General features: G+C 44.2%; 1 protein-coding gene across 10 annotated transcripts in view; it reads left to right on the top strand.

Annotated features, from left to right (window-relative positions):
• LOC106613940 (dedicator of cytokinesis protein 1) overlaps nt 1-15,679 on the top strand; it is a 729,054-nt gene that overhangs the window by 601,426 nt on the left and 111,949 nt on the right. For all 10 annotated transcript variants that reach the window (XM_045701156.1, XM_045701154.1, XM_045701151.1 and 7 more), the window contains 2 exons: nt 9,924-10,043; nt 12,477-12,566. In XM_045701156.1, coding sequence (XP_045557112.1) covers nt 9,924-10,043; nt 12,477-12,566 — 210 coding nt within the window. The remainder of the gene's footprint in view (nt 1-9,923; nt 10,044-12,476; nt 12,567-15,679) is intronic.

The following is a 15,679-nucleotide window of genomic DNA, read 5'->3' as shown; positions in this document are numbered from 1 at the left end:
CTATATAGATAATGTGTCTGGTCTCTATGTGGTCCACTATATAGATAATGTATCTGGTCTCTCTATGCTCCACTATATAGATAATGTATCTGGTCTCTCTCTATGCTCCACTATATAGATAATGTGTCTGGTCTCTCTCTATGGTTCCACTATATAGATAATGTGTCTGGTCTCTATGTGGTCCACTATATAGATAATGTGTCTGGTCTCTCTATGGTTCCACTATATAGATAATATATCTGGTCTCTCTATGCTCCACTATATAGATAATGTGTCTGGTCTCTCTCTATGGTCCACTATATAGATAATGTATCTGGTCTCTCTATGGTCCACTATACAGATAATGTGTCTGGTCTCTCTATGGTTCCACTATATAGATAATGTGTCTGGTCTCTCTATGGTTCCACTATATAGAGAATGTGTCTGGTCTCTCTCTATGGTCCACTATATAGATAATGTGACTGGTCTCTCTCTATGTTCCACTATATAGATAATGTGTCTGGTCTCTCTATGGTTCCACTATATAGATAATGTGTCTGGTCTCTCTATGGTTCCACTATATAGATAATGTGACTGGTCTCTCTCTATGGTCCACTATATAGATAATGTGACTGGTCTCTCTATGGTCCACTATATAGATAATGTGACTGGTCTCTCTATGGTCCACTATATAGATAATGTGTCTGGTCGCTCTATGGTCTACTATGTAGATAATGTGTCTGGTCTCTCTCTATGGTCCACTATATAGATAATGAGTCTGGTCTCTCTATGGTCCACTATATAGATAATGTGACTGGTCTCTCTATGGTCCACTATATAGATAATGTGTCTGGTCTCTCACTATGGTCCACTATATAGATAATGTGTCTTGTCTCTCTATGTGCTCCACTATATAGATAATGTGACTGGTCTCTCTATGGTCCACTATATAGATAATGTGTCTGGTCTCTCTCTATGCTCCACTATTTAGATAATGTGTCTGGTCTCTCTCTATGGTCCACTATATAGATAATGTGTCTGGTCTCTCTCTATGCTCCACTATATAGATAATGTGTCTGGTCTCTCTCTATGCTCCACTATATAGATAATGTGTCTGGTCTCTCTCTATGCTCCACTATATAGATAATGTGTCTGGTCTCTCTCTATGGTCCACTATATAGATAATGTGACTGGTCTCTCTATGGTCCACTATATAGATAATGTGACTGGTCTCTCTATGCTCCACTATATAGATAATGTGTCTGGTCTCTCTCTATTGTCCACTATATAGATAATGTGTCTGGTCTCTCTATGGTCCACTATATAGATAATGTGACTGGTCTCTCTATGGTCCACTATATAGATAATTTGACTGGTCTCTCGCTATGGTTCCACTATATGGATAATGTGTCTGGTCTCTCTATGGTTCCACTATATAGATAATGTGTTTTGTCTCTCTCTATGGTCCACTATATAGATAATGTATCTGGTCTCTCTCTATGGTCCACTATATAGATAATGTGTCTGGTCTCTCTCTATGGTCCACTATATAGATAATGTGTCTGGTCTCTCTATGGTCCACTATATAGATAATGTGACTCTGACTCGGCTGTGAGAGATGGTTTTCAGTCACTCTGTTACAGGGCCATTCATTACGTTATAGATACAATAATGTAGTAGGAGAATTATCATTCTTAGATTGTATCCCAAATGACAGCCCATGGTTCCTGGTCAAAGTAGTGCACTACGTAGGGAATAGGGTGCCATTGGCCAAAGGGCCCTGGTCAAAGTAGTGCACTACGTAGGGATTAGGGTGCCATTGGCCATTGGGCCCTGGTTAAAGTAGTGCACTACGTAGGGAATAGGGTGCCATTGGCCAAAGGGCCCTGGTCAAAGTAGTGCACTACGTAGGGAATAGGGTGTGATTTGAGACAGAGCCCTAGCCTTGTAGGATACCTGGCTGAGGATGTTTAATTTACAGCATCATGTACATTACAGCGTCAGCATCATGTACATTACAGCGTCAGCATCATGTACATTACAGCGTCAGCATCATGTACATTACAGCGTCAGCATCATGTACATTACAGCGTCAGCATCATGTGCATTACAGCGTCAGCATCATGTACATTACAGCGTCAGCATCATGTACATTACAGCGTCAGCATCATGTACATTACAGCGTCAGCATCATGTACATTACAGCGTCAGCATCATGTACATTACAGCGTCAGCATCATGTACATTACAGCGTCAGCATCATGTACATTACAGCGTCAGCATCATGTACATTACAGCGTCAGCATCATGTACATTACAGCGTCAGCATCATGCACATTACAGCGTCAGCATCAAGCACATTACAGCGTCAGCATCATGCACATTACAGCGTCAGCATCATGTACATTACAGCGTCAGCATCATGTACATTACAGCGTCAGCATCATGTACATTACAGCGTCAGCATCATGTACATTACAGCGTCAGCATCATGTGCATTACAGCGTCAGCATCATGTGCATTACAGCGTCAGCATCATGTGCATTACAGCGTCAGCATCATGTACATTACAGCGTCAGCATCATGTGCATTACAGCGTCAGCATCATGTGCATTACAGCGTCAGCATCATGTACATTACAGCGTCAGCATCATGTACATTACAGCGTCAGCATCATGTGCATTACAGCGTCAGCATCATGTGCATTACAGCGTCAGCATCATGTGCATTACAGCGTCAGCATCATGTACATTACAGCGTCAGCATCATGTACATTACAGCGTCAGCATCATGTACATTACAGCGTCAGCATCATGTGCATTACAGCGTCAGCATCATGTGCATTACAGCGTCAGCATCATGTGCATTACAGCGTCAGCATCATGTACATTACAGCGTCAGCATCATGTACATTACAGCGTCAGCATCATGTACATTACAGCGTCAGCATCATGTACATTACAGCGTCAGCATCATGTACATTACAGCGTCAGCATCATGTACATTACAGCGTCAGCATCATGTACATTACAGCGTCAGCATCATGTACATTACAGCGTCAGCATCATGTACATTACAGCGTCAGCATCATGCACATTACAGCGTCAGCATCATGCACATTACAGCGTCAGCATCATGCACATTACAGCGTCAGCATCATGTACATTACAGCGTCAGCATCATGTACATTACAGCGTCAGCATCATGTACATTACAGCGTCAGCATCATGTACATTACAGCGTCAGCATCATGTACATTACAGCGTCAGCATCATGTACATTACAGCGTCAGCATCATGTACATTACAGCGTCAGCATCATGTACATTACAGCAACAACAGAAATAGCTATATTGACAGTAGCTCTCCTAGGTGACGATGGCAACGTAAATGTTTCTTCTCTCTTTAATCACGGAAGTGCTGCTCAAACTGTAATGGAATCAATATTTTTTTATTTTACCTTTATTTTACTAGGCAAGTCAGTTAAGAACAAATTCTTATTAACAATGACGGCCTAGGAACAGTGGGTTAACTGCCTTGTTCAGGGGCAAAACGACAGATTTGTACCTTGTCAGCTCAGGGATTGGAACTTGCAACCTTTCGGTTCCTAGTCCAACACTCTAACCACAAGGCTACGCTGCAGCTAGTAATAACTAACGTCCTGCAGAATCCCTTTAATTTAGGCTGTTTGACCTTTATTTAACCATGGAAGTGATAGATTCCATGTAAAGGGGTCAGTAGGAAGCCAAAGTCCTTATATAAAAGCTAGTCTCCAAATCCAAACAGGATCAAGACTTCATTGTCCTGCTATTACCAACGGAACGTATCACGGTTCCGTAGCACGGGTTCCGTAGCACGGTTCCATAGCACGGTTCCGTTTGGATTCCGAGGCTGTCTCTAAGCCACAGCACCTTTAAATTGACGAGCCATTGCTTTTCTTCCACAGGGCAGTGTACCGTTCATGTAAATGTAGACGTCACGTCATTTCAACAGACCGTGCCAGCTTTGCTATGGAAATATTGTCTGCATCCCATATGGCGCCATATTCCCTATATAGTGCACTACTTCTTTTTTTTACCAGTGCCCATTGCTAAAAGTAGTGCACTATATAGGGAATAGGGCGCCGTTTGGGACGGCACGTCCTACCTAATTGGATTTTACCTAGAGATCGTTGCGTTCTCTGTTGTTCAACAACAACATGGAATGTCAGTTATGTTACCGTGGCAATGAATCAGTTGTGACAGGACCTTAGTGGGGTTACCGAGGCTGGGACCAGGGAGCCAATAGGATCGCTGCATCTAGCCTGATAGCTGGCCTCGTCCAGCCACTCACAACGTTAATTATTAGAGCGGTTAGAGAGACTGGAGGAGAGGAGTGTGTGGTCAGCAGAAATATTTTCATCTCCCTGTTGTTTACAGAATGAAGCACAGCGTGTGGTGAATAATATGGTTTTATCACTGCATTAATCATTATCTGATGTGTTAATGTAGCTTTTCCATAAGTTATGTCTCTCTCTCCTCTCCTCCTCTCCTCCTCTTCCTCTCCTGCTCTCCTTCTCCTCCTCTCCTCCTCCTCTCCTCCTCCTCCTCTCCTCCTCTCCTTCTCTCCTTCTCTCCTCCGCCCTCCTCCTCTCTTTTCCTCTCCTCCTCCTCTCCTCTCCTCCTCCTCCTCCACCTCCTCTCCTCCTTCCTCCTCTCCTCCTCCTCCTCCCTCTCCTCCTCTCTTTTCCTCTCCTCCTCTCTTTTCCTCTCCTCCTCTCTTCCTTTGCTCCTCTCTCCTCTCCTTCCTCCTCCTCCTCTCCTCCTCCTCCCTCCTCTCCACCTCCCCACTGTAGATCAATGTTTAGCTGTATTGAGGAATCTAATTCTGATAGTCTGATGATAGAGAATACTGTTAATATTATAATGTACATGATCTGTATCTACAGGATCTGTTCTATAGAGGTAACATGATCTGTATCTACAGGATCTGTTCTATAGAGGTAACATGATCTGTATCTACAGGATCTGTTCTATAGAGGTAACATGATCTGTATCTACAGGATCTGTTCTATAGAGGTAACATGATCTGTATCTACAGGATCTGTTCTATAGAGGTAACATGATCTGTATCTACAGGATCTGTTCTATAGAGGTAACATGATCTGTATCTACAGGATCTGTTCTATAGAGGTAACATGATCTGTATCTACAGGATCTGTTCTATAGAGGTAACATGATCTGTATCTACAGGATCTGTTCTATAGAGGTAACATGATCTGTATCTACAGGATCTGTTCTATAGAGGTAACATGATCTGTATCTACAGGATCTGTTCTATAGAGGTAACATGATCTGTATCTACAGGATCTGTTCTATAGAGGTAACATGATCTGTATCTACAGGATCTGTTCTATAGAGGTAACATGATCTGTATCTACAGGATCTGTTCTATAGAGGTAACATGATCTGTATCTACAGGATCTGTTCTATAGAGGTAACATGATCTGTATCTACAGGATCTGTTCTATAGAGGTAACATGATCTGTATCTACAGGATCTGTTCTATAGAGGTAACATGATCTGTATCTACAGGATCTGTTCTATAGAGGTAACATGATCTGTATCTACAGGATCTGTTCTATAGAGGTAACATGATCTGTATCTACAGGATCTGTTCTATAGAGGTAACATGATCTGTATCTACAGGATCTGTTCTATAGAGGTAACATGATCTGTATCTACAGGATCTGTTCTATAGAGGTAACATGATCTGTATCTACAGGATCTGTTCTATAGAGGTAACATGATCTGTGTCTACAGGATCTGTTCTATAGAGGTAACATGATCTGTATCTACAGGATCTGTTCTATAGAGGTAACATGATCTGTATCTACAGGATCTGTTCTATAGAGGTAACATGATCTGTATCTACAGGATCTGTTCTATAGAGGTAACATGATCTGTATCTACAGGATCTGTTCTATAGAGGTAACATGATCTGTATCTACAGGATCTGTTCTATAGAGGTAACATGATCTGTATCTACAGGATCTGTTCTATAGAGGTAACATGATCTGTATCTACAGGATCTGTTCTATAGAGGTAACATGATCTGTGTCTACAGGATCTGTTCTATAGAGGTAACATGATCTGTGTCTACAGGATCTGTTCTATAGAGGTAACATGATCTGTGTCTACAGGATCTGTTCTATAGAGGTAACATGATCTGTGTCTACAGGATCTGTTCTATAGAGGTAACATGATCTGTGTCTACAGGATCTGTTCTATAGAGGTAACATGATCTGTGTCTACAGGATCTGTTCTATAGAGGTAACATGATCTGTGTCTACAGGATCTGTTCTATAGAGGTAACATGATCTGTGTCTACAGGATCTGTTCTATAGAGGTAACATGATCTGTGTCTACAGGATCTGTTCTATAGAGGTAACATGATCTGTGTCTACAGGATCTGTTCTATAGAGGTAACATGATCTGTGTCTACAGGATCTGTTCTATAGAGGTAACATGATCTGTGTCTACAGGATCTGTTCTATAGAGGTAACATGATCTGTGTCTACAGGATCTGTTCTATAGAGGTAACATGATCTGTGTCTACAGGATCTGTTCTATAGAGGTAACATGATCTGTGTCTACAGGATCTGTTCTATAGAGGTAACATGATCTGTGTCTACAGGATCTGTTCTATAGAGGTAACATGATCTGTGTCTACAGGATCTGTTCTATAGAGGTAACATGATCTGTGTCTACAGGATCTGTTCTATAGAGGTAACATGATCTGTGTCTACAGGATCTGTTCTATAGAGGTAACATGATCTGTGTCTACAGGATCTGTTCTATAGAGGTAACATGATCTGTGTCTACAGGATCTGTTCTATAGAGGTAACATGATCTGTGTCTACAGGATCTGTTCTATAGAGGTAACATGATCTGTGTCTACAGGATCTGTTCTATAGAGGTAACATGATCTGTGTCTACAGGATCTGTTCTATAGAGGTAACATGATCTGTGTCTACAGGATCTGTTCTATAGAGGTAACATGATCTGTGTCTACAGGATCTGTTCTATAGAGGTAACATGATCTGTGTCTACAGGATCTGTTCTATAGAGGTAACATGATCTGTGTCTACAGGATCTGTTCTATAGAGGTAACATGATCTGTGTCTACAGGATCTGTTCTATAGAGGTAACATGATCTGTGTCTACAGGATCTGTTCTATAGAGGTAACATGATCTGTGTCTACAGGATCTGTTCTATAGAGGTAACATGATCTGTGTCTACAGGATCTGTTCTATAGAGGTAACATGATCTGTGTCTACAGGATCTGTTCTATAGAGGTAACATGATCTGTGTCTACAGGATCTGTTCTATAGAGGTAACATGATCTGTGTCTACAGGATCTGTTCTATAGAGGTAACATGATCTGTGTCTACAGGATCTGTTCTATAGAGGTAACATGATCTGTGTCTACAGGATCTGTTCTATAGAGGTAACATGATCTGTGTCTACAGGATCTGTTCTATAGAGGTAACATGATCTGTGTCTACAGGATCTGTTCTATAGAGGTAACATGATCTGTATCTACAGGATCTGTTCTATAGAGGTAACATGATCTGTATCTACAGGATCTGTTCTATAGAGGTAACATGATCTGTATCTACAGGATCTGTTCTATAGAGGTAACATGATCTGTATCTACAGGATCTGTTCTATAGAGGTAACATGATCTGTATCTACAGGATCTGTTCTATAGAGGTAACATGATCTGTATCTACAGGATCTGTTCTATAGAGGTAACATGATCTGTATCTACAGGATCTGTTCTATAGAGGTAACATGATCTGTATCTACAGGATCTGTTCTATAGAGGTAACATGATCTGTATCTACAGGATCTGTTCTATAGAGGTAACATGATCTGTATCTACAGGATCTGTTCTATAGAGGTAACATGATCTGTATCTACAGGATCTGTTCTATAGAGGTAACATGATCTGTATCTACAGGATCTGTTCTATAGAGGTAACATGATCTGTATCTACAGGATCTGTTCTATAGAGGTAACATGATCTGTATCTACAGGATCTGTTCTATAGAGGTAACATGATCTGTGTCTACAGGATCTGTTCTATAGAGGTAACATGATCTGTGTCTACAGGATCTGTTCTATAGAGGTAACATGATCTGTGTCTACAGGATCTGTTCTATAGAGGTAACATGATCTGTGTCTACAGGATCTGTTCTATAGAGGTAACATGATCTGTGTCTACAGGATCTGTTCTATAGAGGTAACATGATCTGTGTCTACAGGATCTGTTCTATAGAGGTAACATGATCTGTGTCTACAGGATCTGTTCTATAGAGGTAACATGATCTGTGTCTACAGGATCTGTTCTATAGAGGTAACATGATCTGTGTCTACAGGATCTGTTCTATAGAGGTAACATGATCTGTGTCTACAGGATCTGTTCTATAGAGGTAACATGATCTGTGTCTACAGGATCTGTTCTATAGAGGTAACATGATCTGTGTCTACAGGATCTGTTCTATAGAGGTAACATGATCTGTGTCTACAGGATCTGTTCTATAGAGGTAACATGATCTGTGTCTACAGGATCTGTTCTATAGAGGTAACATGATCTGTGTCTACAGGATCTGTTCTATAGAGGTAACATGATCTGTGTCTACAGGATCTGTTCTATAGAGGTAACATGATCTGTGTCTACAGGATCTGTTCTATAGAGGTAACATGATCTGTATCTACAGGATCTGTTCTATAGAGGTAACATGATCTGTATCTACAGGATCTGTTCTATAGAGGTAACATGATCTGTATCTACAGGATCTGTTCTATAGAGGTAACATGATCTGTATCTACAGGATCTGTTCTATAGAGGTAACATGATCTGTATCTACAGGATCTGTTCTATAGAGGTAACATGATCTGTATCTACAGGATCTGTTCTATAGAGGTAACATGATCTGTATCTACAGGATCTGTTCTATAGAGGTAACATGATCTGTATCTACAGGATCTGTTCTATAGAGGTAACATGATCTGTATCTACAGGATCTGTTCTATAGAGGTAACATGATCTGTGTCTACAGGATCTGTTCTATAGAGGTAACATGATCTGTATCTACAGGATCTGTTCTATAGAGGTAACATGATCTGTGTCTACAGGATCTGTTCTATAGAGGTAACATGATCTGTATCTACAGGATCTGTTCTATAGAGGTAACATGATCTGTATCTACAGGATCTGTTCTATAGAGGTAACATGATCTGTATCTACAGGATCTGTTCTATAGAGGTAACATGATCTGTATCTACAGGATCTGTTCTATAGAGGTAACATGATCTGTGTCTACAGGATCTGTTCTATAGAGGTAACATGATCTGTATCTACAGGATCTGTTCTATAGAGGTAACATGATCTGTGTCTACAGGATCTGTTCTATAGAGGTAACATGATCTGTATCTACAGGATCTGTTCTATAGAGGTAACATGATCTGTGTCTACAGGATCTGTTCTATAGAGGTAACATGATCTGTATCTACAGGATCTGTTCTATAGAGGTAACATGATCTGTATCTACAGGATCTGTTCTATAGAGGTAACATGATCTGTATCTACAGGATCTGTTCTATAGAGGTAACATGATCTGTATCTACAGGATCTGTTCTATAGAGGTAACATGATCTGTATCTACAGGATCTGTTCTATAGAGGTAACATGATCTGTATCTACAGGATCTGTTCTATAGAGGTAACATGATCTGTATCTACAGGATCTGTTCTATAGAGGTAACATGATCTGTATCTACAGGATCTGTTCTATAGAGGTAACATGATCTGTATCTACAGGATCTGTTCTATAGAGGTAACATGATCTGTATCTACAGGATCTGTTCTATAGAGGTAACATGATCTGTGTCCCTGCAGTGGTCTGAGGAGCCGTGTGCAGCCCACCTGACCCAGAGAGACGGTTACCAGGCCTCTACTCAAGGACAACTCAAGGACCAGCTCTACCAGGAGATCATCAACTTCTTCCACAGGGGCAAGGTACCTAGAGGGGGGGGAGAGAGAGAGAGAGAGAGAGAGAGAGAGGGGAGTGGTGAGAGAGAGGGGGGTGGTGGTGAGAGGGAGAGAGAGGGGAGTGGTGAGAGGGAGAGAGAGGGGGAGTGGTGAGAGGGAGAGAGACAGAGGGGGTGGTGAGAGAGAGAGGGGTGGTGGTGAGAGGGAGAGAGAGGGGAGTGGTGAGAGGGAGAGAGAGGGGAGTGGTGAGAGGGAGAGAGACAGAGGGGGTGGTGAGAGAGAGAGAGGGGGGTGGTGAGAGGGAGAGAGAGGGGAGTGGTGAGAGGGAGAGAGATGGGGGGGGTGGTGAGAGGGAGAGAGAGGGAGAGTGGTGAGAGGGAGAGAGAGGGTGGTGAGAGGGAGAGAGAGGGGAGTGGTGAGAGGGAGAGAGAGAGAGGGGTGGTGAGAGGGAGAGAGAGGGGAGAGAGAGAGGGTGTGGTGAGAGGGAGAGAGAGGGGCGTGGTGAGAGGGAGAGAGAGAGAGGGGGGGTGGTGAGAGGGAGAGAGAGAGAGGGGGTGGTGAGAGGGAGAGAGAGGGGAGTGGTGAGAGGGAGATAGAGAGAGGGGGGTGGTGAGAGAGAGAGAGGGGGTGGTGAGAGGGAGAGAGGGGGTGGTGAGAGGGAGAGAGAGAGAGGGGGTGGTGAGAGGGAGAGAGAGAGAGGGGGTGGTGAGAGGGAGAGAGAGAGAGGGGGTGGTGAGAGGGAGGGAGAGAGAGAGAGGGGGTGGTGAGAGGGAGGGAGAGAGAGAGAGGGGGTGGTGAGAGGGAGAGAGAGAGTGTAGATCTGGTGAGACTAAAGAGGCTGACAGAGTTAGTGAGCTGCACCTTTTCATTCAGCGTGTTCCAGATGACCTGTTTTGTGACCTGTTCAACGGCCGGTCCAGGGAGGCAACATGGAGACGGCATGCATCCTCTGGATGCCTCCCTCTATTGCTGCTGAATTCCCTCCCACTCAGAGGACGACCTTTTCGCTCTTTCTCTCGCTCTCTCTCTCCTCCTTGCCCCGCCAACCAGCCTCCCTTCTTCTCTCTCTATCTCTCCCTCCTCCTCCCTGCCTCTTTACAATCCATCCTCCTCTCTCCCTCCCTCCTCTCTCTCCCATCCTCCTCTCTCTCCCTCCTCTCCCTCCATCCTCCTCTCTCCCTCCCTCCTCTCCCTCCAATCCTCCTCTCTCTCCCTCCTCCCCCTCCATCCTCCTCTCCCCCTCCCTCCTCTCCCTCCATCCTCCTCCCTCCCTCCCATCCTCCTCTTTCCCTCCCTCCTCTCCCTCCATCCTCCTCTCTCCCTCCCTCCTCTCCCTCCCATCCTCCTCTCTCTCCCTCCTCTCTCCCTCCAATCTCCTCTCTCCCTCCCATCCTCCTCTCTCCCTCTCTCCCTCATCCTCCTCTCTCCTCCCTCACTCCATCCTCCTCTCTCTCCCTCCTCCCCCTCCATCCTCCTCTCTCCCTCCCTCCTCTCCCTCCATCCTCCTCCCTCCCTCCCATCCTCCTCGTCTCTCTCCCTCCTCTCTCCCTCCATCCTCCTCTCTCCCTCCCTCCTCTCCCTCCATCCTCCTCTCTCCCTCCCATCCTCCTCTCTCTCCCTCCTCCCCCTCCATCCTCCTCTCTCCCTCCCTCCTCTCCCTCATCCTCTTCCCTCCCTCCCTCCCATCCTCCTCTCTCTCTCCCTCCTCTCTCCCTCCATCCTCCTCTCTCCCATCCTCCTCTCCCTCCCATCCTCCTCTCTCCCTCCTCTCTCCCTCCCATCCTCCTCTCTCCCTCACTCCATCCTCCTCTCCCTCCCTCCATCCATCCTCCTCTCTCCCTCCCTCCATCTTCTCTCCCTCCATTACATCCTCCTCTCTCCATCCCCTCCTCCCCTGCCACCTCTATCACCATAAGCGACAGACAGACAGACAGACAGACAGACAGACAGACAGACAGACAGACAGACAGACAGACAGACAGGGTAGATCATGTGCCTGCATGATGCCATTCTGTAAAAACAGGAGGAGCAGAACATTCACAGATGACTCAATCTGGAGAAATATGTCTGTCTGTCCCATCTTCAGCAGATCAAGGGACCGCAGGGGTTTTAGTCATGAAGACCTCCTCTATGCTTCTGAAGGTGGGGAGGGAGGAGGGAGGAGGGGAGGAGATGGGGAGAGAGAGAGAGAGAGAGAGAGAGAGGGAGGGAAGATGGGAGGGAGGGGAGGGATGAGATGGGGAGAGAGAGAGAGAGGGAGGGAAGATGGGAGAGGGGGGAGGAGTAGGCAGGACTGTCTACAGCTAAATACAATGACTGATATATATTACTGTTCTCTCATATCCTGTGTGTGTGTGTGTGTGTGTGTGTGTGTGTGTGTGTGTGTGTGTGTGTGTGTGTGTGTGTGTGTGTGTGTGTGTGTGTGTGTGTGTGTGTGTGTGTGTGTGTGTGTGTGTGTAGATGTGGGAGGAAGCCATCGTACTCGGAAAGGAGCTGGCTGACCAGTATGAGAATGAGATGTTTGACTTTGAGCAGCTCAGTGCCTCCTTGGTAAGTTCACTCTGATCACTTCTGTCATCGTGTTGTAGGAGACGTGGTATAGAAACTGTCATCGTGTTGTAGGAGACGTGGTATAGAAACTGTCATCGTGTTGTAGGAGACGTGGTATATTTATGGTATAGAAACTGTCATCGTGTTGTAGGAGACGTGGTATAGAAACTGTCATCGTGTTGTAGGAGACGTGGTATAGAAACTGTCATCGTGTTGTAGGAGACGTGGTATAGAAACTGTCATCGTGTTGTAGGAGACGTGGTATAGAAACTGTCATCGTGTTGTAGGAGACGTGGTATAGAAACTGTCATCGTGTTGTAGGAGACGTGGTATAGAAACTGTCATCGTGTTGTAGGAGACGTGGTATAGAAACTGTCATCGTGTTGTAGGAGACGTGGTAATTCTATGCTATAGAAACTGTCATCGTGTTGTAGGAGACGTGGTATATTCTACTGCTATAGAAACTGTCATCGTGTTGTAGGAGACGTGTTATAGAAACTGTCATCGTGTTGTAGGAGACGTGGTATAGAAACTGTCATCGTGTTGTAGGAGACGTGGTATAGAAACTGTCATCGTGTTGTAGGAGACGTGGTACATTCTACTGCTATAGAAACTGTCATCGTGTTGTAGGAGACGTGGTATAGAAACTGTCATCGTGTTGTAGGAGACGTGGTATATTCTACTGCTATAGAAACTGTCATCGTGTTGTAGGAGACGTGGTATAGAAACTGTCATCGTGTTGTAGGAGACGTGGTATAGAAACTGTCATCGTGTTGTAGGAGACGTGGTATAGAAACTGTCATCGTGTTGTAGGAGACGTGTTATAGAAACTGTCATCGTGTTGTAGGAGACGTGGTATAGAAACTGTCATCGTGTTGTAGGAGACGTGGTATAGAAACTGTCATCGTGTTGTAGGAGACGTGGTATAGAAACTGTCATCGTGTTGTAGGAGACGTGGTATAGAAACTGTCATCGTGTTGTAGGAGACGTGGTATAGAAACTATCATCGTGTTGTAGGAGACGTGGTATAGAAACTGTCATCGTGTTGTAGGAGACGTGGTATAGAAACTGTCATCGTGTTGTAGGAGACGTGGTACATTCTACTGCTATAGAAACTGTCATCGTGTTGTAGGAGACGTGGTATATTCTACTGCTATAGAAACTGTCATCGTGTTGTAGGAGACGTGGTATAGAAACTGTCATCGTGTTGTAGGAGACGTGGTATAGAAACTGTCATCGTGTTGTAGGAGACGTGGTATAGAAACTGTCATCGTGTTGTAGGAGACGTGGTACATTCTACTGCTATAGAAACTGTCATCGTGTTGTAGGAGACGTGGTATAGAAACTGTCATCGTGTTGTAGGAGACGTGGTATATTCTACTGCTATAGAAACTGTCATCGTGTTGTAGGAGACGTGGTATAGAAACTGTCATCGTGTTGTAGGAGACGTGGTATAGAAACTGTCATCGTGTTGTAGGAGACGTGGTATAGAAACTGTCATCGTGTTGTAGGAGACGTGGTATAGAAACTGTCATCGTGTTGTAGGAGACGTGGTATAGAAACTGTCATCGTGTTGTAGGAGACGTGGTATAGAAACTGTCATCGTGTTGTAGGAGACGTGGTATAGAAACTGTCATCGTGTTGTAGGAGACGTGGTATAGAAACTGTCATCGTGTTGTAGGAGACGTGGTATAGAAACTGTCATCGTGTTGTAGGAGACGTGGTATAGAAACTGTCATCGTGTTGTAGGAGACGTGGTATAGAAACTGTCATCGTGTTGTAGGAGACGTGGTACATTCTACTGCTATAGAAACTGTCATCGTGTTGTAGGAGACGTGGTATAGAAACTGTCATCGTGTTGTAGGAGACGTGGTATATTCTACTGCTATAGAAACTGTCATCGTGTTGTAGGAGACGTGGTATAGAAACTGTCATCGTGTTGTAGGAGACGTGGTATAGAAACTGTCTCGTGTTGTAGGAGACGTGGTATAGAAACTGTCATCGTGTTGTAGGAGACGTGGTATAGAAACTGTCATCGTGTTGTAGGAGACGTGGTATAGAAACTGTCATCGTGTTGTAGGAGACGTGGTATAGAAACTGTCATCGTGTTGTAGGAGACGTGGTATAGAAACTGTCATCGTGTTGTAGGAGACGTGGTATAGAAACTGTCATCGTGTTGTAGGAGACGTGGTATAGAAACTGTCATCGTGTTGTAGGAGACGTGGTATAGAAACTGTCATCGTGTTGTAGGAGACGTGGTACATTCTACTGCTATAGAAACTGTCATCGTGTTGTAGGAGACGTGGTATATTCTACTGCTATAGAAACTGTCATCGTGTTGTAGGAGACGTGGTATATTCTACTGGTATAGAAACTGTCATCGTGTTGTAGGAGACGTGGTATAGAAACTGTCATCGTGTTGTAGGAGACGTGGTATAGAAACTGTCATCGTGTTGTAGGAGACGTGGTATAGAAACTATCATCGTGTTGTAGGAGATGTGGTATAGAAACTGTCATCGTGTTGTAGGAGACGTGGTATATTCTACTGCTATAGAAACTGTCATCGTGTTGTAGGAGACGTGGTATAGAAACTGTCATCGTGTTGTAGGAGACGTGGTATAGAAACTGTCATCGTGTTGTAGGAGACGTGGTATAGAAACTGTCATCGTGTTGTAGGAGACGTGGTATAGAAACTGTCATCGTGTTGTAGGAGACGTGGTACATTCTACTGCTATAGAAACTGTCATCGTGTTGTAGGAGACGTGGTATAGAAACTGTCATCGTGTTGTAGGAGACGTGGTATAGAAACTGTCATCGTGTTGTAGGAGACGTGGTACATTCTACTGCTATAGAAACTGTCATCGTGTTGTAGGAGACGTGGTATATTCTACTGCTATAGAAACTGTCATCGTGTTGTAGGAGACGTGGTATATTCTACTGGTATAGAAACTGTCATCGTGTTGTAGGAGACGTGGTATAGAAACTGTCATCGTGTTGTAGGAGACGTGGTATAGAAACTGTCATCGTGTTGTAGGAGACGTGGTATAGAAACTATCATCGTGTTGTAGGAGATGTGGTATAGAAACTGTCATCGTGTTGTAGGAGACGTGGTA

The sequence above is a fragment of the Salmo salar genome, chromosome ssa18, assembly GCF_905237065.1.
Source record: "Salmo salar chromosome ssa18, Ssal_v3.1, whole genome shotgun sequence".
NCBI classification, from domain to species: Eukaryota; Metazoa; Chordata; class Actinopteri; order Salmoniformes; family Salmonidae; genus Salmo; species Salmo salar.
This window is presented reverse-complemented; position numbering and strand designations above follow the sequence as displayed.